Genomic DNA, 24,558 nt, shown 5'->3' with positions numbered 1-24,558 from the left:
AACTCACAGTTTTCACATTTTAACTAACATACTCTCATTCCGCTGGCTATGCGAACAAAAAAGTGGAAGAAGATTTGCTGAAAGCCATCGATTTGCGGAAGGTAGCACAGGATACAGCGTAGGAAGTTTCTCGTTTCGGAGGTAAAAACATTTTTGCGGTACTATTTGAATTAAATTCTAATATAAAAATAGCTAATTTCTACATATTCTAATGATGTGATATGGTTATATATGTGTATTACAAGCTGGCTTTCCTTCGACCGTTTTAACAACTGGACGCATCGGTTTTAAATCCATCGTTTATCCTATAAGCGCAGCACAATAAGTTTGTTTTACAAACAACATTATTATATTATAAATTTAATTTATTAAAAAATATTTCTTATTATTTTCAAGTACATGTTCGGTAAATGCTTTGAAAGAACAGACCTGAGAATTCACTTGAAGTTTTAAAAACATTAAACTCAAACAGAGTAACTTTGATAAACGAATCGCTACAACTTTAAGGAATTTCTTTTAGAAGTGCTTTGAGCTTCTTTCAATAAAATGACTTGTCAGGAAAATGCAAAATTATTGCTTTTTTACAACATCTCGTAACTTATTGGATGATTGCTACGACGTAGTACTTGAAATAGCGAATATTTCTTTCATACAACAAATATAGAATACAAAGTTGTGATCTGAACATTTGATGAAAAAAATTTATGCATGATTATTTGATATATCCAGAAGGTGTATAGAGACAGATTATATTATGCTTTAGCTTAAAAACATTATAAGCTAAAGCATTTATTTATCTTAATTTAAATCTATTAGATCCTTTAAAAAAAACAATAATATATTTATATAGGTAACACAAAGTAAACTAATGAACGTCAGTAATAAACATTTAAGCGTTGATATGATAGAACTGCCTCTTATTACACGTAGAGATAACCATGTACGATCAACATGACATGTTTACACATGTCTACGAACAGGATTGACCTGATTACTTAATTACCATTAAAACTTTCATGTTTACTGCTTATTACGAGCGTAAAAAGGGGTCAGAAGATATACGCTAAGCTATTACGATTATGCTGTAGCAAGAGCTACGTGGGCGTAGCACCGTTGCGTGCGATGCATCAAATAAATACATGTAACATTTTGTTTAATTATTTTAATGAGACTGGTAGATAAATTGACTAATACTAGGTTTCAATGAGTGTAAAAAATAAGTATCATACAATCATATAATCATAATTTTAATGTCATGTAATTAATAATTAATGACTGTTTAACATATTTTCTGACTGTAGTGTATCAACATCTTAATTTACAATGTATTTGTGTGCTAGGTATTGGCAAAGTATGTGGCCTTTTCATGTAAGATTTGCATGCCGACATTTTGATAAAGAATTCCATGACATCCTTTGTGGGTTATAGTTTTGACAGCGCCAAATGTATGTACTTTAAACTGTAGTATTAAAAATATTTACCAAGAAATAAATGCAGTTACATATTTTTTCTGTTATAAGTATAACATGTCCGATAAATAAGCCATATTATATGCTATAGGTTTGGGACTAAGGACCTTCAGATCATTGGGGATGGGATAAAAAGTGAATAGCAACACTATTAGTCAGGTTGTTATTGACGTGCGTCCTTCCTTTTGTCCAATGGGGATGCCCCATCATTTGTCAAGCTGTTACGGCCGATGTGACGTCTTGACTTTTCTAAATGGCTTTATTTGCGAAGTAGGAAGGTTCGGTGTCGACATATTATATTCTTTTTATTTTTAAAATATTTTTAACAAGCTTTAGTTTCATAATCTTCATGTAAGTAAATATATGTATGTAAAGTGTTATTTATATTTGAAAACTATCCGTTTCTGTGCAATTTATAAAATACTGTGTTAAAAAGCCATCTCAAAGTCACACCTTGTGTCGTCATAAAATGGTTATCATATAAGCTTTAGTTATTTTATTATAATTTTTTTTAATTTAATTTAATAAAACATTATTAATAATAATACATCTTACCTGTTCCACCCACACGTTCGTTGTCATGATTTGATTCTTAAGATTCTGAAAAGAAAGAAACAATTCGTTAATCGTTATTAAAATCGAATATATTTTACAATAATTGGTAAACGTTTGAATAATGGTTATTTTTCTAACGATAAATTTAAAAAGGCATACATTAAATACATTTCAAACTGATAACAACGCTTGCTATTTAAATACAAGATGGACAAGGCTGCCTCCGGCTACTTGTAATATGATTCTACAGAATTTTAATTAAAAAGAAAACTCAATGATTCGAATAAAAGATATCTAAGAAGGAATCTAGACTTGAAGTTAGGGCGTGAGTTTAATGAAATTTCTTGAACAATCGAAGTCAGTTTTGATATATAACTGACGGTGCTAGATCTTTAGAACTTTAGATAATGAAACTTAGTGAGTTAAAAATACTCCCGGAAGGAATGATTTTCGAGTAAAACCCTTACTTTAATAGCTTTAAAACAACGAAATTTACTTTTTTTTTTCACTTAGGCAAACGTGTAAGGGAAGATTTTGGTTCTGAATATATTGAAACTCTAAATCGATGTAGGCTATACAGTCCAAAATATATATTTGACTGTCAAGTTTCGGAATTATTATTTATTTTTATAGAAAGCTATTTTAATTGTATCTACTAGCATACATTAAATAAATATACTTATAGCATTAGCTTGATGACCAACTAAAACTCTTTAGATGTAATTTTGCTACCCAGCAGTTTTATATTAGAAAGAATGAGGTAGAAGTATAAATTCAAGTAAAGATAGAAAGGGACGCATGTGGCCGACGCCTCATTAAACTTTATAATTGGCTCGGGTGCTAGTAGGACGGGATGCAAAAACTGTATTTCATTATCTCGTATATGTTACTGGGTTAATGAATTTATGTACTTTAGTCAAAATTGTACGGACGGAGTTATTAATATGATATTAATCGTGCATTAGGTGCAGAAAAACTGTACTAATTACACTGGTCTGAGACCTAATTAATCTGCATAATGTAGTCTGATGTATCAAAGGTTTTAGTAAATAGAACAAAAGTAGATCTTGTTGATATTGAAATAATTAATTAATATTTTGGTTTAGACGGTCTTCACGGCCTATGGCTGGCCATGCGTCATACTCGTGAACGGGTGCTACTTGTGGTGACTGGTCGTACTTGAATTCGTGTATGCGGTGATGTTAGTTATTTCGACTATGTATTTGCGTATTGTTCCCACCAGAATATAAGTGCGTGCTCCTATTTTACCATGCCTCCTGCTGATAGATGACAAATCTTTGTTTTTAATTTATTTTATTATTATTTCTTACTGAAGATGTCATGTGGAACATGGTGTAATGGTTGCAGCTCCTTACAAATGTTGAGTAAAACAAAAGACTTGGCTATAAAAAAGAGTGGCGGAGAGTTTATTACCAGTTCTTTTCTTCCGTTCTACGCCCTTGATTAGAGAACTGCCAGTAAATGTAAAATAAGAAGCATTTCATATATATAAATTATTTTTTTTTGACGTCCATAAGTGTACATTGTGTTACCTATATGAATAAATGATTTTAACTTTTGACATCGTTAACGTACTACGTAAAAAATAGTCAAACCCTAACGCTGTTAAAGTAGCATACGTAACATTTTCCTCTACGTGACAACCAACTTTATTTTAAACATCGTAAGTTAAAAATGGGAGCCAAGAGAATTCACAAACTCCTTACACAACATTACACACTCGAACACGGAACGAAACTTCCATTCTTGGAAACTCTCGGATTCCCTTAACTTTAATTACCCGCTGCAATTGGGATCAAATAAAATTGCATTCCTTCGTAGCGAGAGATTGCTTTAAAATTGATAATGCGGTGGAGTGCAACAGATGTATTAAACTTTTCTAGGATGTGTCGGATAATTCGCGCGTTCGTAATAGAGTCATAAATTTTAATCAGGCCATATCTGCACTACAATCTTACATTATATAATTGTGTTTCCATGTTAACGTCTTTAGCTGAAATAATAATAAAATAAAGAAGTTCTGAGTTATGTTTAGGTTTTATTAGGAACTTGAAATTTTTTCGTACAATGAGCGCTGGTCGGAGGATATTTTGTTAATAATTTCAAGAACATCTTTCTTTCTACACTTAGGTACTTACTAATAATATAAATTAAATATTTTAATATATAATTAATTTTGTATAGTTTTATTACAATACAAAGCCTGCGTTTAATGTACATTTTGACATAAATAGCGCCTGTTCGTAACATCGTAGCAAAATCACGATGACGGCAGATTCCCAGTGCCCTAGCTCGCCTGACAAGGCCTCTACTATCGCTGTAATTAAACTTTGTAATTGCCTGCGAGGGCTCGCGGAGTTAGGAATAGCTGGATTAGTTAATTTTAAATATTTAACCACATTTGGGTTGTACAGATTGCGTTTTAAAATATGGTTTAGTTTTCTAATTACTATAAAAGCTCTCTTGAATTAATTGTTTTTAATTTGTAATTTTTGAAATAAGTTTACAAGTCATTTTTACGATTTTGTTTAGCTATAATTAGTAAGGTTAATTTTTTTTTAATTCTAAAAAAAGAGAGCGACGTTATCATATATATTTCAATCTAACTTATAATTTAACTCTTGCTTATAAATAATATGATTCATAAAGCGTTGATTTAGTATTCTCCTTTTGTTAAACGAATAATTCAGAGTAATATGCACTATCTCCAGTTTATAATTGCCTGGTATTACAGACCTTAATGCTGTATGTAGATTGCCTTATTGTGTTTCACATAATACATATAAATAGTGATAATATGTTGAATATAATAGTAGTAATATGTTGTTATGTGTATACATATAAGTAGTGATATATGACAATGATTATATCATATAATCACTGTTTATGCTTTAGCTTAGATTCAAACAGAAAATATTAAGCTTTAAATATCGAAACTTTTTCTAAAATTTCAAAAAATTCCTTGCATATTGTAGCCAGTTGCTCAGTGAAGTAATGTAGTGGTGTAGCGGATAACGAACTCATGGTTTAATAAATTACGGAGAAAAATATGTATAGAAAGTTTTAGTTTTCCAGGTGGAAAATAAAAACCAAAAAGAAAAAACACTGATCAATCATATCAAAAATTCTATATCGAAAAGTCATAAATAAAAAAGTGTTTCGAACACATTGCATTTTTACATCCAATATTTTTTAGAAAATATTGATAAAGTTTCTTATGAATTCATTTCATTTCATTCAGTTAATTGAAATGAAATATATTTTTCAAACATAAAGAAATATTTTGTCAGTTCGTCTACAACGATGTTTGAAAAACAAAACACGGTCTACTTAGAAAAACATTTTTTTTAACAGATTTGAAGTTATGTTTTATTATAAATTTACAATTATTTTACATAATTTTAAATTTAACCGACGTTTCGCGTGCTTTACAGCGTGATTGGTTACGGTGACTAAAGGTGTTGAATGTCAAAAAGTATCACAGCTGTAGAAAAAGTTGTGTTATCTGTATTTATTTCCCCGGAGTTGGTATCGACTAAAAGATGGAGGGTTTTGGCAGAAATGGCTAACGGTTCGTAATAACGAAAATAGAGGACTTTTAGAGAGGAGATTTATAATAAAACATAACTTTAAATCCGTTAAAAAATGTGTTTTTCTATGTCAATAAAAGACAATACCACGGACTACTTAATGAGATAAATTACCATCATCTGTACCGTTTTTGAGTTTTTGTAGAGATCATTCCATTTCATTTCAGAAATGTAATATTTAAAAGATTCTCTCATGAAATCTCAAAAAGAAACTTCTGTAGGTTATAAATAAATCTGTCTGTGGCACATTATGCGGCTTACGCCTCAAACTCCGTGAGCGCAAAAACTAACTTCCTGTAAGATTTTATGACGCCCCATGGGAAAGGAAATATCTTTTCCATCCCCTGACCTTGTTTTGGTAGATATAAATAAAAAGGCTCTACAAACGATCTAATAAAGGAACCTTCGTCACAACTCACTTTGAAATGTAATAGCATGTCGTATTACGAATCGTTTTTCGAACTTTTAGATTTGAATTACGAATTTCATTTAACTGTGTCGGGAAGTGTGTAGTGTATGAAAAAAAATCATCGTTCAGTCGTGTACATTTACGAGTATAATATATATATAGTACGAATGTTTGAGTAGTGTAAGTACGTAAGCTTTCAATAGAGAATCGAGGAGAGACAATTCAGAGACAAGAGCGTACTATTTGAAATATTAAAAAAAAAAAATACTAATTTTAGCTGGAATAAAACCTAGAACCTCCGTGTCAACTCTAACCACTATGTAAGGAAAGTAGATAAATATTACATGAAATAATATGTTTAGTTTTTTTTCTTAATAGGCATGTAGATGTCAGCCTTCTCTTCTCGATTTTCGATTTTTTTACGGGGCCTTCCTCCCGATTTTTCTCGGTTTTGAATGCGCCCTTTAAAGAAAAATATATTGATATACAACCGTGGTTAGAACGCATGACCTCCGTGTTAAGAGGTGCGTGTCTGAGCAGTGGCTTGCTTAGTAAGACAAACACCGCTCTTTTCTAATTTCATGCCGTGGACAAATTAAAACGCGCAGAGCAGAATTGGTTTACTTAAAAACGTTAGTCAATAGTCATATTACAATTATTCCTTCATTCTAAATAAATACAAAAGAAAATACAGTTCAGTCAACGAAATAATAACTAAAATACGCGTTCTGAATAATTTAAAACAATATTTCGACTATTCTCACAATAGAGAAACCCTTTTCTGCTATACCCAAAGTAAAAAATCCCAACATTAAAATAAAAGCGTTCTAACAGTGAAAGGTCAACAAATTTTGGTCAGCAAGAAACGTACAAAGGGTTTCGCTAACTCATCTTTATTTTTGGTACGTGCGAATGACACATACTGTGAACGCGACACTGATGGAGAGAGTCGAATAATTTTAGGTCCTCACAGAGCTGTTTTAGAAGTTATAAGAGGATTTTTTTTGTTTGAATTTAATGATCTTGTAAACACAACTATATTACTTTAAAGTACAATCAATCATCAGGTCGTACGTTTGGAACCCATCAGCACTTGCCTAATTTCGAGTGCTTTTTCATAAGGTGAAGGAAAAAGTCGTTGGCGTGTGTCAGAAGGCAACTTTCTCATGAATAAAGAAATATTTAAAAAAAAACTGAGGTCAACACTAAACATGTTAGTAGTACTTATTGCGTGTGTATCGAATGGCAACAGTGGCGTGGGAAAAAAGAAAAGAAGCCAAGACATAACTTGGAAGGACGGAAGTTGTGACCGTGTCCGATACTGACTGTTAGTTTGGATGGCCATGGGCCACAATAGTAAAAGGCTAGATTTCATGTCCTAGTTCCCTAGAATAACTTGAAAAATGACATTCGAAATTACATCCAAGATAATATGCGACCAAACGAAAATAATCGTTTTATGTACTGAAGAATAAAAATGATGAGCGACTTCTAAATTCGGCCATGAGACTTTACCGAATTTACAGCGCCATAGAGTCAAGATTTGTCATTGTACGCAGAATGGCACTGGCGGCATTCCAAGTTCATCTGTCAAACTATACCTACTCTTTGGCAAAGTCGCCGATAGCGGCAATCGAGAGTGCTTTTGGATTTCATTTTGCGATAATAGTTTAGACTTTGTTGGCATTCGAAGTTAAAATGTAAAGTCATTTTTAAAACAAACAATTAGTTTTAGTTCTCTTTTATTCCAAGTATTTATATCATATTTATTTCAAGTCGTAACTAGGGCGTAACATAACAGTGAACAGCCCTGCGATTCTGTAACTCACTTTTCGAACTCACACAGCGGTTTTCGCATCGGCGGTCGCTCTCAAATCAGTCGTGAAGCAGTCATTTTATGATTTGGCATTCTGAAAAGGTGGGAGCTTGTAGTTTATTGTTTATCAGAATGCCAAATCATAAAATGACTGCTTCACGACTGATTTGAGAGCGACCGCCGATGCGAAAACCGCTGTGTGAGTTCGATAAGTGAGTTACAGAATCGCAGGGCAGTGCGTAAGTATGATGATCTAAGTAGGCTTTGAAGCACAGGTGCTAATTTTCGTAAGTGTTTGTATGTTTGTCCATATTTTTTTCAGCAAGTGATTTTATTTATTTATTTATCAGAATCCGTTTAGTAGTTTTTAATAAATTAAAACAAGCTGTCCCGGAAAACTTTGTTTTGCCATGTACGTATATATTATTTCAAGGAAACATTTTTTTAGTTCAATAAAAATAACTATCTATTATAATAAAAATAGGGGTTGATCGTAGAGGGTAGATGAAAATTAAGGGTTGTATGTATTTTTGTATGCCGTATCATAAAAAAATAAAAACAATTTTTTTTTTGGGTGGACAACCCTTATCACTTTGGGGTTTGAATGATAGATAGTAGCCGATTATCAGACTTAGTGAATCTGTATAAAAAAAATCATAAGAATCGGTCGAGCCGTTTCGGAGGAGTACGGGAACGAACATTGTGACACGAGAATTTTATATATTAGATTTACTTTATATTCACAGGTAATCGAGGTGAGTTTAATGTTTCTGAATTACTTCAGTACTGGGTGCGTTTCAGTCTTGATGAAGAAGTACGTTCTTTTTTTAAATACTTGGAGGTCGTATCGTAATATAAAATATGGTTATTGCTCTAAAAAATACCGTATTAAATTTATATTGTAAAATTCGTGGGATCATATTAATGTCACCAATTTGCGGTTTCAAATATGATCGATATCGTTTTGTGGTTTCGGTGCTCAGTTTCATTAACTGAAAATGCTTGGGGCTAATTAATATGATCATCTATATTATAAACCAAAGGAATTTAATCGAACCATCGTGTACTAAAGTGTCGTGTTTACAACGCTTTTGTGCGGACCAATTGTAATACCTTTTTTAGTAAAGAATAAGTTTACCCTGATATCAAGTTGTTATTTCCTACACGCTTGAATTCATTAGCAGAAACAGCCATCTCCAGGTTCGTTGCATAATTTTAAGTGACTGTCTTTTGTCTCATAAAATATCAAGGTACTGTAAGACATAAAAGTGCCGAAGTGAGGCCTATTTTCATATCGATTATTGATATAAATGGATAAATTAAAATACGTTACATAGCTTAATAAAAAAAAATCAGTGACGCTACAACCTCTTTTAGGTCATGGACTCAGATTTCTAAATCTAATAGGCAAGTAGGTGATCAGCCGCCACACGCCGTCGACTTTTTGGATCTAAGACATGTCGGTTTCCTCACGATGTGTTCCTTCACTGTTCGAGCAAATATTAAATGCGCACATAGAAATAAAGTCCATTGGTGCATAGCCGGGGACCGAACTTACGACCTCAGGTATGAGAGTTGCACGTTGAAACCAACACTGCTCTACATAGATTAATATATGTGTTAATATGTATGTAATAATTTATTTCTTTAACTAGACAAGTATTATGTTATTGAATATATTTTACAAATCATAGAGGTTATTCTTTACACAATCCAGATCTGCAATAATTTATGGCTACATAATAAACACAAAAAATGGTAAAGGCACAGGTTGGCTGGTTTTATATCTGAACTGAATACATAAAATTAAAATAAATTCTTTCCTGCTTTCGCGACCCTTCCAGTAATATACTAGATCATAAATGTCTTGTAAAACATGAAATAAAGGGAACCTTTTTATTCCCTCAAATAAAAGTATTCATGCATATGTTTACGAGTTATATATTTCACCAAAAAACATAACAAACAAACATAATTCTATAAAGATATGTTCGCCCTACATAATATGATATAACAAGTGTTAATCAAATTCTAATAAAGAATAATGTAAATTCTATAGTTGCAATATTTGTAATATGTGTACCATGTATCTACATAATAATTTAGTTAGTTGCTGCATTTTTTTATGCACCTATTTTATTTAGTATTATAGTATAGTAGTTTTTTTTGTTCTACATGTTCTTCACATTAAATTAATGTTACATACAAAATATTGTAAAAACTATTTTAAAAGAGTAAGTATGGAATTTATTGACCATTCTTCTCCATATGAAACTACCGTTTGGGTATTTTTTTAAATATTTTTAACTTGTAATTTTGTCTTTCAAAAGTGCCTTTTTTATAGGCCTAATTGAAATAAATGATTTTACGCGAGTATCACAATATACAAGTATAGTAAATGTTAAAGTGTACTAATTACCAAATAAAAACGTTTTATTCTAAATTTGAATGTTTTACTAAAAACTGGCTTTACCCGCGACGGTCATATGTTTCGTGCAGTGTAGTGACTTGCGGGTAGTATTCTAATTTTTATAAATATACCTTCCTACATTTCTTGACGATGTCAAACTTCCATACAAACTTTTTATATAGAACAAGGGGGCAAACGGGCAGGTCTTACCTGATGATAAGTGATACCGCCGCACTCTAAATTCCAGGGGTCTCGCGGGTACGTTGCCGGCCTTTTAAACCCCTCAAATCAATTAAACCTATCCGTTTGCTTTTCTAACCAAATTTTGATTAAAACAGTTCTGTGGTTTAGATATTAAAGCGTCTGAGACAAAGACGTATGCGTCTTGTAGTATTATATATTTTTATTCTTATATTATATACCTATATTATTATTTTTTACTACCTGGTGCTTAGTGTATATGTGTCGAGACATACAGGTCTAAATTTGAAATGATAATAGTGTTAATTAAAATATTTCATTTCTTTTATTTCACAGGCAGACACAACGGTCTGTATTGGCTCTTATTGAATTACATCCTCTAAATCAAATATCTCTTTTCCTACCAGGGCAAACATAATATGTTGGAAAGAGACAAACGCGTAGTATTAAATATAAATAAAAATAGATGTTTGAGAATGCGACCTACTTTGAAACTCTTACTTACAAATACTGTAAAAGCGGCCAGTTAGAAGTGAAGTAATAGGAGCTGGTACAAAATAAAACGTTTAAATATTGGGTCTTCTAAGTGCGGTCTATCGTAATGGTTTTCACTTTAAATCAACGCTCAACCTTCTAAACAAACTGGGCTACCCTTTTACGCTAGAATGCAGAACCAATGGTTCGAGGTCTGTCGATTTTCGTTTTCGTTGTATACCGTGACCCTAATTAAATCGAATGAGACAAATCCTCTGTTTAGGGCCTAATTTGTTTGTATTTACTCGGCCAGCAATTGTTTCGATCCCATTATGGCGAAGTAAATATTATGATAAACATTCACTGATTAATAAAGAAAAATAAGTCTTCAGAGATTGGTATAAGAACGATAATCGCTTGTGAGATCTTTATTATTGAACAAGTAAGTCTTAATAGCAAATCTTCGGCTAATATAATATATTTATATAAAATAGACGGCTCATTGGTCTAGTGGTTAGTACCCCTGACTGCGAATCCATGGGTCCCGGGTTCGATCCCCGGCTGAGACAAACATCGATGTGATGAGCAAATGCTCATGTGTTGTGCTTAGGTCTTGGGTGTTTAAAATATGTATTTATATGTCTATCTATCTATAATATGTATGTATATCGGTTGCCTAGTACCCATAACACAAGCTTCACCAGCTTAGCATGGGACTAGGTCAATTGGTGTGAATTGTCCAATCATAAAAAAAAAAATAATCTTCAGTTGCAAATTATTTAGATTTTCAGTAAGAATTGTGAACCTTGGAACGTGTCTCGAAAATACGATATCTACGCACAGTTTGATGAAAATGGTGACCATCGAAGTCCGCCGCAGAATTGAACAAGCGCGGAACGCCTTTTAAAAACTAAAAAGAGTATTTAGTGATAAGCGCCTAAATTTACAGTTTAGAACTTGCATTGGGCGATGTTACGAAAACGTAAAGCAGCACAGAGTCTTCTCTGCTGTCTTCTGTGCTGCTCTACGGCGTAGAATCTTGGACGCTGACAGAGACTGTGTCCAAAAAACTGAAAGCGTTTGAGATCTGAATATTGCTTAAAATATTTTGCATACGAGCTGGACACAATACAGAAAAACAAAGAAGTGCTTATGACGGTTAAGAAAAGGAAACTTGAGTATTTCGGACACGTTTTACGTAACACCAAAAAATACGAGCTCCTTCAACTAATCATACAAGGCAAAGTGGCAAGTAGAAGAAGAACTGGCCGCAGACGCACGTCCTGGTTGAAAAACTTAAGACAATGGTTTGGTCAAAGCACCAAGTCATTGTTTAGAAGCGCGGCATCCAAAATTAAACTTGCCATGATGATCGCCAACCTTCGCAAGGAGATGGCACTATAAGAAGATTATTTTACGGGACATGATATAGACGTGTATGTACATATGTTTTATTGATAATATTTTAAGTTTTTTTTAGAGACAGTGATTAGTTTGAAATTGCTTCACCGGGAACGAAAATTCCTGTAATTGAATTTTTGCCATGGCATTCAATAATCACACAGCAAAACGGTCATTAAAAAATCAGCACTTATATCTAAGTAGTTCTTAAATTCTAATATATAAATACTAGGAGAGATCAATCTACAGATATCGAATTCATAATGCAATAGATGAGAAACCAAAAGCATATAACAGCAATTTATTAAAAACCAAGTCAGTGTGTATTGCAAAGGCTTAATAAATACCTTATTTCTTTTGAAAGGTAGAAGACGTTAACTGAACAATAGTCATACAACTGCTAAGCAATCGTATTGTTTCTTACATAAAAGGCAACCCTACTAAACATTTACACGGAAATTCGTTGCGTTACAACATTTCTCCATTTTTCATTGATATTTTATGTTGTAATTAATGTATGTTGTAAATAATAAGGTTTATACATGTATGGGCAACCCTTGTATAAATGTGTTGGCCTCAGATTTTCCGGTACCTGACACGCCATTGAATTTTTAATTTTAAGGCATGCTGGCGTGCCTTTACCTTAAGAGCCAAAGAACTATTCAAAGTTAGAGTGTACGCACGCACCTAATAAAAATGGGTTTCCGTGTGCTACCATGACTGCGCTTTTTGGGCGTCATAGGCTCGTTTGCCCCCCTATTATAAAAAAAGAGCGAGTCTTCAATGCGCACATAGAATTAAAAGTTACCTAGTGTTAGTGCAGTCACTAGATCAACACAGTGTATATGTACGAATATTTGAATTTAATAAATAACGGTTATAATTTGTAAATTATACAAACATATCATTATTGTATTATTATGCTATGTATCAGTGTTTAAGTAAGCATCATTAATATACTCTACAGATAGGTAAATAATTACGAATCTGATCGTGTTTAATGTATGCCTAAATTAATAATAAATAAACATTTAATTATTTAATAGACGCTCCATTTTCAAATTTTATCGAAATAAAAAGTTATAAATGGTTGTTTTTTTAAACTTACGCAGAGATTCGAGGATAAAGAGATCAATTTATAACAACGCTTATCGCAGAAGCGTGAGGCCTGGGGATTTGTGGCTGAATTAATAGCATTACCATTAATCCAATTGTAAAAATGCTGGAAGTTTGCAAAGCTCGAAAGTGATCGTAGAATTGAAATAATTGTCTTGTTTACATAATATAGAGTGGTTAATTCACTGTTCCTCCATAAAGTTCTTCGTGATTTTTTTACTTTTAATCTTTCCTTTTTTTACTTTTCTTTTTTTTTCTTTTTGATATATATATATCTGTTTTATGATCATTTGTCAATAGGCAAGAAAGTGATTAGCCTCCTGTGCCTGACACACGCCGTCGACTTTTTAGGTCAAAGGCAAGCCGGTTTTCTTACGATGTTTTTTCCTTCTCCGTTCGAGCGAATGTTAAATGCCCACATAAAAAGAAAGGCCATTGGTGTACAGCCGGGGTCGAACCCACGACCTCAGGGATGAGCCAACACTGCTCATATACTCATTAATATACGTGTTTGTTTTATTTTAAATACATTATACGTATTGTATATTTAAATATAATTATAGTCCCTAGATATAGACGAGATATACCTTCTCGTTACAGCCCAAATGTTCATAAATTTCCTCAGCATAACAAATATATTTACAGATTAATGTTAATATATTCTGTTATAAGATGTATGAATAAATAATAATTAATCAAGCCTTAGCTAGGACTAACATTCAGAATGACAAAAATGTTGTTTGAAACTAATTTACATTTTATTTGACTGTTAAAAATTACAGAGATTGTCCATGGTTGAATGACTTTACCAAAATAAAATACAGGTCGAAAAGAAATTGAATTTAAGCATATGCTATAAATACTTAGGCATTCAGTAGCATTTAATTAAAACCTCTCTTAGTTGATCCACATCTTATCATGATTAATAATTCACTCGGCAAAATCTCAGTACACTGCAGCCGTCATCTGTTTTATTAAGAGGTTTATTCCGTCGGGATCCTAATTTCCATACTGTCAACATTGAAAATGACACTGCATATGCCATATTTCTTGAGGAATAGCGTAAGTGCAAACGAAAACAGAATGTGCTCTGATACACTGAGAGGAATATACGTTATAAGTTATAAGAGTTTACTTGAGTTTAATGTTTATAAAACTATGGCTGTCTCTCGCTAACCATATCTAAGTAAATTATGAAATAAATTCATCTTTCCTCTTTTAAGTAAAATAGTATTCCAATGTATTTTTTCCTTAAAGAATTGAAGAGTTATATGTAAGTCGAATCAACTAACACTATATATAGATAATATAATAATTATTACAACTCCGTATAGTTTATATAAAATAAAGTGTTACACTCACTAAATACATAATTAAACTACAATATTTAAATAAATAATAGTTTAAATCTATAGACGAAAAATATGGCACAGAGCGCCCCACACTTTTTCACAATAAAACCAGTATTTTTTGTTCATTACCATTTTCAGCCTAAATTAGGAATTATTTTTCACTTTTTAGTTTGATGTGCTTTAAAAGCGTGTTTTTTAGTTAAATTTTTTTCATTTTTTTTTCGGATTATTGCATTGTCATCGATCTTTGACAGGTGCGCAAAATTTGAATAAAATCTGTCCGTTTAAAGTGGGTCCAAATCGAGTCCGAAGGAGTCGGTTACATACATACATACATACATAAGGTGAAGCTAATATAAAGCGTGTAAAAAGCTTCGCGTTCTTAATTATTCAACGCAACACTATTTGCAAATAAATAAGGGCGCATTATTAATCTTAGCCAGATACTAAGAAATAAGAGAAAATGCTTAGTAAAAATATTTCCATTTTTATTAAAAACTTCTGCGACGTAAATAAATCCTCATTAGCTGATAGTCTAGCTTTATAGGTAAAACAATTTAAAAGCCGAGTGTAGTGTAAACAGACTCACATTTTCTCATTTACTCTTAAAGTGAAGAAACTTGGTGCGAAAGCTTTATAGTACTTTGGTTTTAAAACAACATGGAAAATTCAGGATGAATTATGGTTCATGGAAAATCCTTGATTTATTAGAACCGCAAATTTTAGTTTCATTTTACTGAATATGCACCGTATAAATTTAGTTGTATTTTATTATATTAACTATTAATAAGAATGATGCTTTACTTAATAATTTACTAGTGCTCCAACCCATTTGAAGGTCTTGGTCTTGACTCTTAACGGGGTTTCATTGTTTTTGATAGTTTTTTTAGGCCAATACAAACATACGACATGATATGTCATTATACGTCAGTTTGGCTAATTGAAAACAAATGCAACGTTTTGACTAGCGTCTTTTTTTTTATAGTTTCACCCTCCTGAGTATTGCTCATTTTCCTTAGTCAAGAAAGAAGGTTCTATGACTGTCACGTTATCGATTTTCGGTTCTGACACCTTGTTAAGGTAAACAATAAAATGAAAATAGAAGTGAAGAGTTTTTTTGTTTGCTGGTTACAAGCAAACAAAAAAACTCTTCACTTCTATTCTTATTCTTCTAATCTTGCATTTGAATTGCGTCTTTATCAAGAAGCTATCAAGAAATTGCGCAGCCTTTTGAGTATTTTGAAACTATTTTATATAAGTAGAAACACACATTTTACGCTTTCCAATTGTATTTATGATACGTCGTCTATTGGGTTCTCGGCGGTGCACTTATGGATTTTACTTACGTGTGGACGAAGAACACTTGCTAGGGCGAGGAAAAATGCGACACAATAAGCATAGAAACTTATCTAAAATAATCCAGTGCATATACATATTAAGTAATAAATACTAGATAAAATTTAGAACATCACGTGAGAAATATCCACTAAGCCTCACACTTTTCCAGCACTTTCAATAATTTAATTTTATCGTGATTTCCCAACGGACTTAATTCTCATTAAATCTTCTAAAAATTCATCTCATCGGGGATTCTGAAAAATTATATTTTTTTACTTCCGTCTTATGAAAGATGGATAGAAATATCTCTAGCATTTTATACATTAAAATCAGATTATACAGAAATAAAATAATACAATTCATTTTAAAATATCTTTGTAATTGGCATTATAATGTTCTCATTATTTAATGTAACTCTGCAACGATGAGTAAACTTTTTCATGGGAATATTGCTAATTTTCCAGCGTTTGTTACTTAAACTTTTAGTATTCTTTCTTAGTTTTAGGTTAATATTATGTTATTAGTTTCAACGTAATCGTATTGGTGCTTAACTGCAATAATAGTTGTGTTTAAATAAAATAATTGGAACACAAATAGTTGATGAAGTGTTTTGATTAGAAACATTCACTATTCAGTCAAAATATCCAGATTTTGTAGCGTGTTTCCCTTAAACATTATCCTGTTTCAGTATAAAATAAGTTAATCATAATTTTTAAATAATATTTGTTGTTAAAAATGACATTACCCAAAACGATACCCTAAACACATCTAAATCCCCTTACATTCTAGGCATTTTTACAATACGCTCAGATTAAAATTTCACAAATAAATACATTTACACCATGAATTTTACATTATTCTATTGTTACACATTCAATACAATAAAGTGTCCTAATCCATGCAAAATTCTCCGACCACAAAAACCAACACGCATATATCAAGATTATCCCGAATTGTATTTTGCGTTTCTATGTGTAAATAATGCGAATACATCTTCCCCCGGCTCAACTCGGGCCTCCCATTGATCTCCCAGATTAACCTATAATCCATCTTCTTGATTGAAATCCGCTCGGATTTACGATAAAACTGCTGTAGTTACTCGAAATTCTTCAATTATTCACTCGATTTATCTAACTCCCTGTTACATTTCAAATAAATCGTCACATTCCTTACTGTTATGTAATGTTTAGTTATTCTTCGAAATTCAATAAAAATTGGAAAAATACTGGCAATATATTCAACGAGTCAATATATTAATGATTCTTTTGTATTTTTATCATATGTAAGTTAGATCCTGTTCAGGTAGTTCAAACTTTAGGCAGTATGAATTGCCATGACGGCATCACTTATCAGAACTTATCTGATTTAGCGGCCTATTCTAGCTTCACAAGGCCGTATTTTTATTTCTATGAATAAATTCGGAAATATATATAGCATTTCTTATTATAATATCGAAATAATTATTCATACTTACCTTATTTTTTTACATAAATGCAATATTGGACTACACCCGTAATTAATTTTAAATAATAAAGTTAGAATATTCTTTATCTACATAATAATTAAAAATGGATAAAGAAACTAAAATAAATTTTAAAAGTTTGATCCCTGTGGTTTCGATACTTACACGTTTAAGTATGCATCGAATCAAATCCTGACTTAGGTTTATAGTTATGATAAGAGACATTTTTATTAGAATAGAAGCGTTGAGAAAAATTTTAAGACTTACTACTCATAAGCTTACTAATCATAAAAATATAAAATTTCAGTGTGTTATTTCTACTAGATTTTTTATCTTCTAATCGATCCCTTGTATTAACGCGACAACCCATCATCAATTCTCAATCCATTTCCTGTCCCGGCAACCCTTTTGGTAAATTGAGTGGGAAAAATGTTTTTACTGATGTACTCGTGGTTTAATGACTACAGCTAATCTTGCCATCTTTTGCGGTTTCTACGTTATTTTTAGATGGAAAAGGTTCTGTTTACAGTCGACTGGTCAAACGTTGGCTTACAACGAAATTGAAATTAAGTTAGGGTAAAATAATGTGTCACTATATTTAGATAAAGGCTTTGATAAAGTTTTAGGCAAATGTATGCTTTTTGAAATGTAAGATGTAACTAACGGCGGTAATAGCGGGAAGGCTGTACAGTGTACTGCCTTTACATGGGACATTGTATTTGCCTACACGGTAAAAAAAATACTGTGTCTGGTTTTTTGGTAGCAATGAGTGCTGAGGGGGGTAATTTTAATTATTATTATTGAATATTCTTTAAAGCCTTTTTTTTATCCCAGGTGGAAATGCGTTAGCGCATGCCCTTAAAAGTTGCAGTGGTATGTGGGACTCGACCCACGCCATTCAGAGACTTGCTGAGCAATACCCACCAAAACCACCTCGAGTAGTTGCTACAAAGCCGCGTTACAGACGCTCCGGGGTCGCTGTCGCATTCTACCGGGACGTCAACGGCATGTTACACTCAAAAACCTCCGGTGCAGTATACACTACATAGGAGGTAGATGGGCATATCTTCTCATATTTACTCCCCGTCTTCTACCCCTAGGATTCATCCTAAAGCGCTCTCTCTCGTTCTGCTGTCTCCTTCTGTAGCATAACATGCTCACAGAAGGATACCACTGCGTTACATACCCTGTCACTGCCGACCATTTTATGTACAACACAAGGCAAAGCAAGGTTATTACCCACCAAAGAATAAAGATTATGACGTAGCTGACACCACTGCGGACAATCCTCCAACGTATGCTGTGCAGTGTCATCATTTGCGCCACACATACTTTACAGCCTACTAATATAATATTTAGAACTGTATCGTTACAATAATAACCATATGGCTTTATGGTTATCTGCTTAAATATATAAATTATTCGTATAAAGAGATTTTAAATTTAAAATGGCAGTATTCTGTGCCTGACAAATGCATAAAACAAACAAAGGCCAAAATAGATGTTTAATAGTATATATATTGGATAGCAGGGCGATCGAGAATTCGTGCTTGGCTATTAAGGTGGATTTTGGCTTACGCACCCTTTAATGGAAAACTACATTTCAGCATTAATACCATTTTAAGGCTACTAAAGAAAATTTATTTCAGAAATTTTATTATATTTAGAGATTTATAAGTTGTAAATCTGTCCATTAGAGCTTCTTACGAAATTATGAAAGCTTGTAAATTACGCTTTGAAAACTTGGTCATATTACTTAACTTAAAGCAGCATCGGCTTATAGTGCAATATTAAAACAGTCTTCACTATGAACATCAATTAACACGAACCAACTTATACCCGCAAGGCAAACTTCTACAAATTCCATCGGAACAATCTCGAAGCACTAACTCTACGATCGATTCACCTGTTAACATATTTGAAACTTTAAACTCTGGCCGTAGTCAGGCGAAACTAGCCATTATGTTGTTATGGGTAAGGCGAAAATTTACTTGTTCGTTTAATGCATTTGGAACAAGCGACATGAATTTGTTATAATCCTTAAAACGTACTTGGTACAATATTGCGAGTGTTTAGAGTTTTCATGACACAAATTGCAGGTGATTTAGTGGTCCTGGAAATTTTGAAACGAAAATGTAATGAATTTAAGATAACCTAACACTTATCTTCTGCTCATACTTCATTAAAGAGTTTACGTTTACTTATACTGAACGAACGCCTTTTACTATAGAATGCTACCTTAAATTAATCCTTGTTTGTCGTGATTTCCTAGCTCCGTATACGTCCATTGAAATCTATATATAAAAGAAAGTCGTGTTTGTTACAACACTTATAACTCGAGATCGGCTGGACCGATGTTAGTTATGTCTTTTTTGATGGATTTTTCTCCACTCCGAATAGCAGAATAAGTAATAAAATATCGGATAAGTTATCGAATAACAATAAATAAATTAATTAATTATAAGAATGCACACGGCATGTGGTGACATTTGTTGACAAAACTACGCATCATTTTACGTCGAATTCGTGTCACTTCAAGAAATTCCGAACTTGAGGTAAATGAGGAGATGCATAACCAGGCTTTGATCTTGATCGAAAACATGTGTTACCTCATCAAAAAATGTTGTAAAGCAGAAAGTGCTTTAACATGCAGTATCGTAATATTGGCGATAGAGAGAAGAGGCCTAATGTGTAAAACTGCCATTCTTCTTTTGCAATGGCAAGCAATAAAACATTTATCTATTTGCAAAAAAAGTTATCACCTTAATGAAATCCTAAAATAAGTTTAACTAAAGCAACAACGATATTATTATTAAGGCGGAACGAAGTTAGGGTCAGCTAGTTATAATCTAAATCAATCAAAATATAATCTAAATAAAAAAAATATATATTTAAATACTATTAGAGATAAATAATATGTTAGAAATATATATAATCTATATTACTCCGACATAATGTACCATTCTAAAATTGCAAGAATTTTTTAAATCGATCTATTAGTTTTTGAGTATATTTTCTACAAGCATACAGATCTTTTCTCTTTATATTATTATTATACATACAGTAGAGAAAATAAATATAAAAAGTCAACGTTTTAAATAATTATAAACTCAAAGGACGTGAATTATTATTTAAGTCTGATTCGCAATAAGTATTGTATAAAAGCTATTGGATCAAAAAACTCAATGACGCGAAAAATGGAATGATGTGTACGAAAATTGGAGTTTTTATGAAAGAACATAGAGAACTCAGCCAGGCGTCAGTTCGATTATATTCGCAAAGAGGAATGATCTTTCATAACTGTAACGAAAACGGTACAATTTTTTTCAAAGATCCCTTATAAACTGGTTAAAGATTTTGTTTTAGTAGTATCGATTCAATATATAAAGATGGTGTCCATTTGGAGTGGAAAACTATAATTGTTCTTCTAGAGCCTTTTGCGTAAACCACTCTGTTTATTGATGAAAAAGTTTAAAAGATCTAAGTGTACAGATGGAAAACTAATTAACCTTGCTAAATTCTAAGTGGAGTTTTATTAGATATAAAGACAAGCGTGGTCTGAACTTAATTGACTTTTAATAGAAAATTTAAAGGTGGGCATAGTTTTCTATATATATAAGCCCTTTGAGTTTCCTTATAACGTATCCTTACACTGACTAAATTAATTATATAGAAAGCAGATTGCACATCCAGGGCCTAGGCCAAACCGGGAACTGCATTCTGTACCGCATATAAACATTATACTTCACGTAAATAAAAATAATTTCATTTCACAGCTTATCCTTCTTAGGCAATTCCTTTAGGATCTCCACCATTAAGTTGTGAAATATGCTGTAATACCATTGGCTACCTCCCTAACATCTTTTAAAACTCTTCTACATAAACCTTTATTAACCATATCCTATTCTGCTCAATCGGGCCTTTTGTAATTCTTGTATTTCTTATTTAGATTAGCTTTTTCGATTTTAGTTTCTTTTATTAATTTTTTTGGTATTATTTTAGATTCCATAATTTTTTGGAAGATTTGGTTATACACTTCTTGCAATTTACTTTGGTTATACACTTATTAGGATTGCTTGGAAAAGATCGCTTGTAAGCGATAAGGCCACCCGTTGCATCCCTAATAATAAATAACGAAGACTGTTTTAGAAAAACAACCAATGTCCAAATTTTTTGAATTTGTTTTTTTGAATTTGAATTTGTTGTTAGATCGGTCGACAAGACCATAGTTATGGTCGAAAAAATTTGATTTTGTTATTCTAGCTGTTGTGTTGCTAATAAATGTTTATTTCTTGTGGATTGATTACACAATTAACTCTAATGAAAACAGTGCTGTTGTTAAGTGGCCACATCGCAAACCACCGAAGATACCTAAAATTACCTCAATCAAAGAGCTCAAAGTTCATGGGAAGTCTCACGTAAACCACGTTGGAAAGCCAATTTATACTATGAATATTCTAAACTTTTACAAAAATTACAAATTCTTATGGTTTATACTATCATTCATTATTATGTACTTTTAATAAATATCAAAAGTAGTTACTATTTCATTGTTTCCACTAAGTTTTATTTACTTCCTGTAAAGTCAGATCTATGTGACTTTGGTTGTTTTTCCAAAACAGTCTTTTTTATGTTTAATAAGAAAAAACAATAAAAAATAATTTTATTTGTTTTCTATAAATGTAACGCAGTGTATACGAGTAAGCTGATACAAATATAAAGTATAATAATAATTTCTTTAAAGCTACGTTTCTCGTTATTTAATTATAGATACGGCATGATCAAGTATCGATTGACCTTTCCGAAAACAAGCCGTAAGCGGGTGTAATTTGCATAATGGAGTTTATTATTCAGAAGGATTCCCAAATTAACAAGTTTAATTTCAGAAAGGTTTTGTAAAATACCCATTCACTAAGATACTAATTGACTTGTTATATATGATTTTCATATACAAATTGAATAAATTCGGTCATTTTTATTTCTCGTTTAAAATTAAATAACTTTTAGCGACACGCGTTTTTAAGATAATATGACATATTTTGAACTTAATACCGCAACGATAACATAAATTTCTCGGTTTTAAATATAAAATTATGTTAAGAATTTTTGTTATGATTTTAGTTTAAGAAATATTTGATGTTGTCAAGCAAACATTACTCTTTTCTTTATCGTTGAATAATATATCTATTTGACTTAGCTTTGGCAAATTCAGGCGAAACCACTAAGATAATTCTCAAGCACGAACGCATATCATTTGTAAAGGGAAATATATCACACAAGCGCGCTTTTTGTTCAGTCCGGGACATTCTCGGCCATAAATTAATGTCCAGAAGTCTGCGCTCTATTACGAAACCCAATTTATCTTGGCATAAACACATCGTGTAGTGTTCGTTCAATAATGCACCAACATTGTTAAGTTTCGACAATGTCTCGGGGGATACCAAACTGTTGTGGACTATCCTATATGAGACATTTGCATAACTCATGTAACGTATGCATCGCTCAGCTTCTATGCCAATGTGTGATATTTTGTGATAAAATTTTCAGTGAATTTAGCACCAACGAATATTTTCTATGTACAATTACACTCGGCTTGTCTTATTCTGAATTGTCGTTTCAGGCTGTTAACCTAATCACCTCTAAAGAATTATTAATAAAACAAATACAGACGGACGAGGCAATTATTACTGGATTATGAGTACAACTAGAAAAGCTAGTAAAAAGTTTTGGGAGTGTGGAGAATACTACAGCAGCGAAGAAGATTTTTAGACAATGATAAACCTATATTAATATTTTAAAGGGGAAATATTTGTATATTTGTTACGTTGTTTGCCTAAAACGGATAGTCCAGGCACACGGCAAGAGCAACTCGTGAACTCGTTAAGTAGGACCGTTCACGAGTATGACGCATGGCCAGCCATCGGCTCCCTCGCCATATTTTAGGAAGAGAGACAACTCGACGGACATGGACAGAGAAAGAGATCCACAGGTCCAATGTAGTCATGATCTGGACTGGATTGTGTGGCCTATTTAAACAAGTGCAGAGAGCTAAAAGAGGCCTACGTGTCGACCGAATATTTTGTTTTATATTGTATTAAAAAGCAAATTGTTGTGTGGTCACAGAAGTAAAAGGCTTTAATATATGTTTGAAACGAATAAACATAAAAAACTACTCCATCAATTTTAAAAATTGTTTTATTATTGTTTTACTAATGCTTCAAATTTCTTATTTAGTCAAATTAATATATTCTTTTAAGTATATATAATATCTTAATCCTGTCTGATTAGAGTCGGTATCAGAACTCATAATTATATTACTTTGATATTAAATTATATAGGTGTAATCTGAATAATGAATATTCTTATTATGCAATTATCACTGTGATGCCCAAAAATCATTTGTCTTTTTACAGCTCAAAATCAAACGTGTCTTGGCCATTTTAAATCTGATACTGACGATAAACAGATTCCTAAAACACTTTCAATTGAAACGATTTCGTTTAATTTTATTAGTGTTGTAACTGTTTATTAGTTCGCGAGTGTTCCCGAGAGCCACTTGTTGCGTCAACAACAAGTTGGTCAACTGTTCTTTTCATAGTATCGGACGATGTGTCAGCAATCTAAACTTTACTCTTGAAACTATGAACTTAATTAATACGCTCCAAAGTAAGCTAAGAATCATCGAGCTAATTCTCTTTTTCTATGGAACTGCAAACAAGTAAGCAAGTCACTAAAATGAAATGCTTACTGCAAAGAGGGGCCCTTAAACGGTTAGAGACTTATAAGTACAGCATTTATTTACAAACTTCTAACTGTACGAGCTAAGGCTGTACATTTTGCTCACTCAGGCTTTCTTAGTTTTATAAGCGTGGCGATTTCCTAAATCTTCGTATGCCCCGAGAGTATAGCCAGACGTAGGCACTGTCTTCAAGAGTAACATTGCA

The 24,558-nt window shown here is 32.3% G+C and overlaps 1 protein-coding gene across 1 annotated transcript in view; it reads right to left on the bottom strand.

Annotated features, from left to right (window-relative positions):
- Positions 1-24,558, bottom strand: part of LOC125050075 (acetylcholine receptor subunit alpha-like 1) — a 176,666-nt gene that overhangs the window by 17,830 nt on the left and 134,278 nt on the right. Inside the window, exon 5 of the mRNA XM_047649659.1 lies at positions 2,025-2,069. Coding sequence (XP_047505615.1) covers positions 2,025-2,069 — 45 coding nt within the window. The remainder of the gene's footprint in view (positions 1-2,024; positions 2,070-24,558) is intronic.

Source organism: Pieris napi, chromosome 6, assembly GCF_905475465.1.
Source record: "Pieris napi chromosome 6, ilPieNapi1.2, whole genome shotgun sequence".
In the NCBI taxonomy this organism is placed as follows: domain Eukaryota; kingdom Metazoa; phylum Arthropoda; class Insecta; order Lepidoptera; family Pieridae; genus Pieris; species Pieris napi.
The sequence above is the reverse complement of the archived record's forward strand: the minus strand, read 5'-3'. Positions and strand labels throughout refer to the sequence as shown.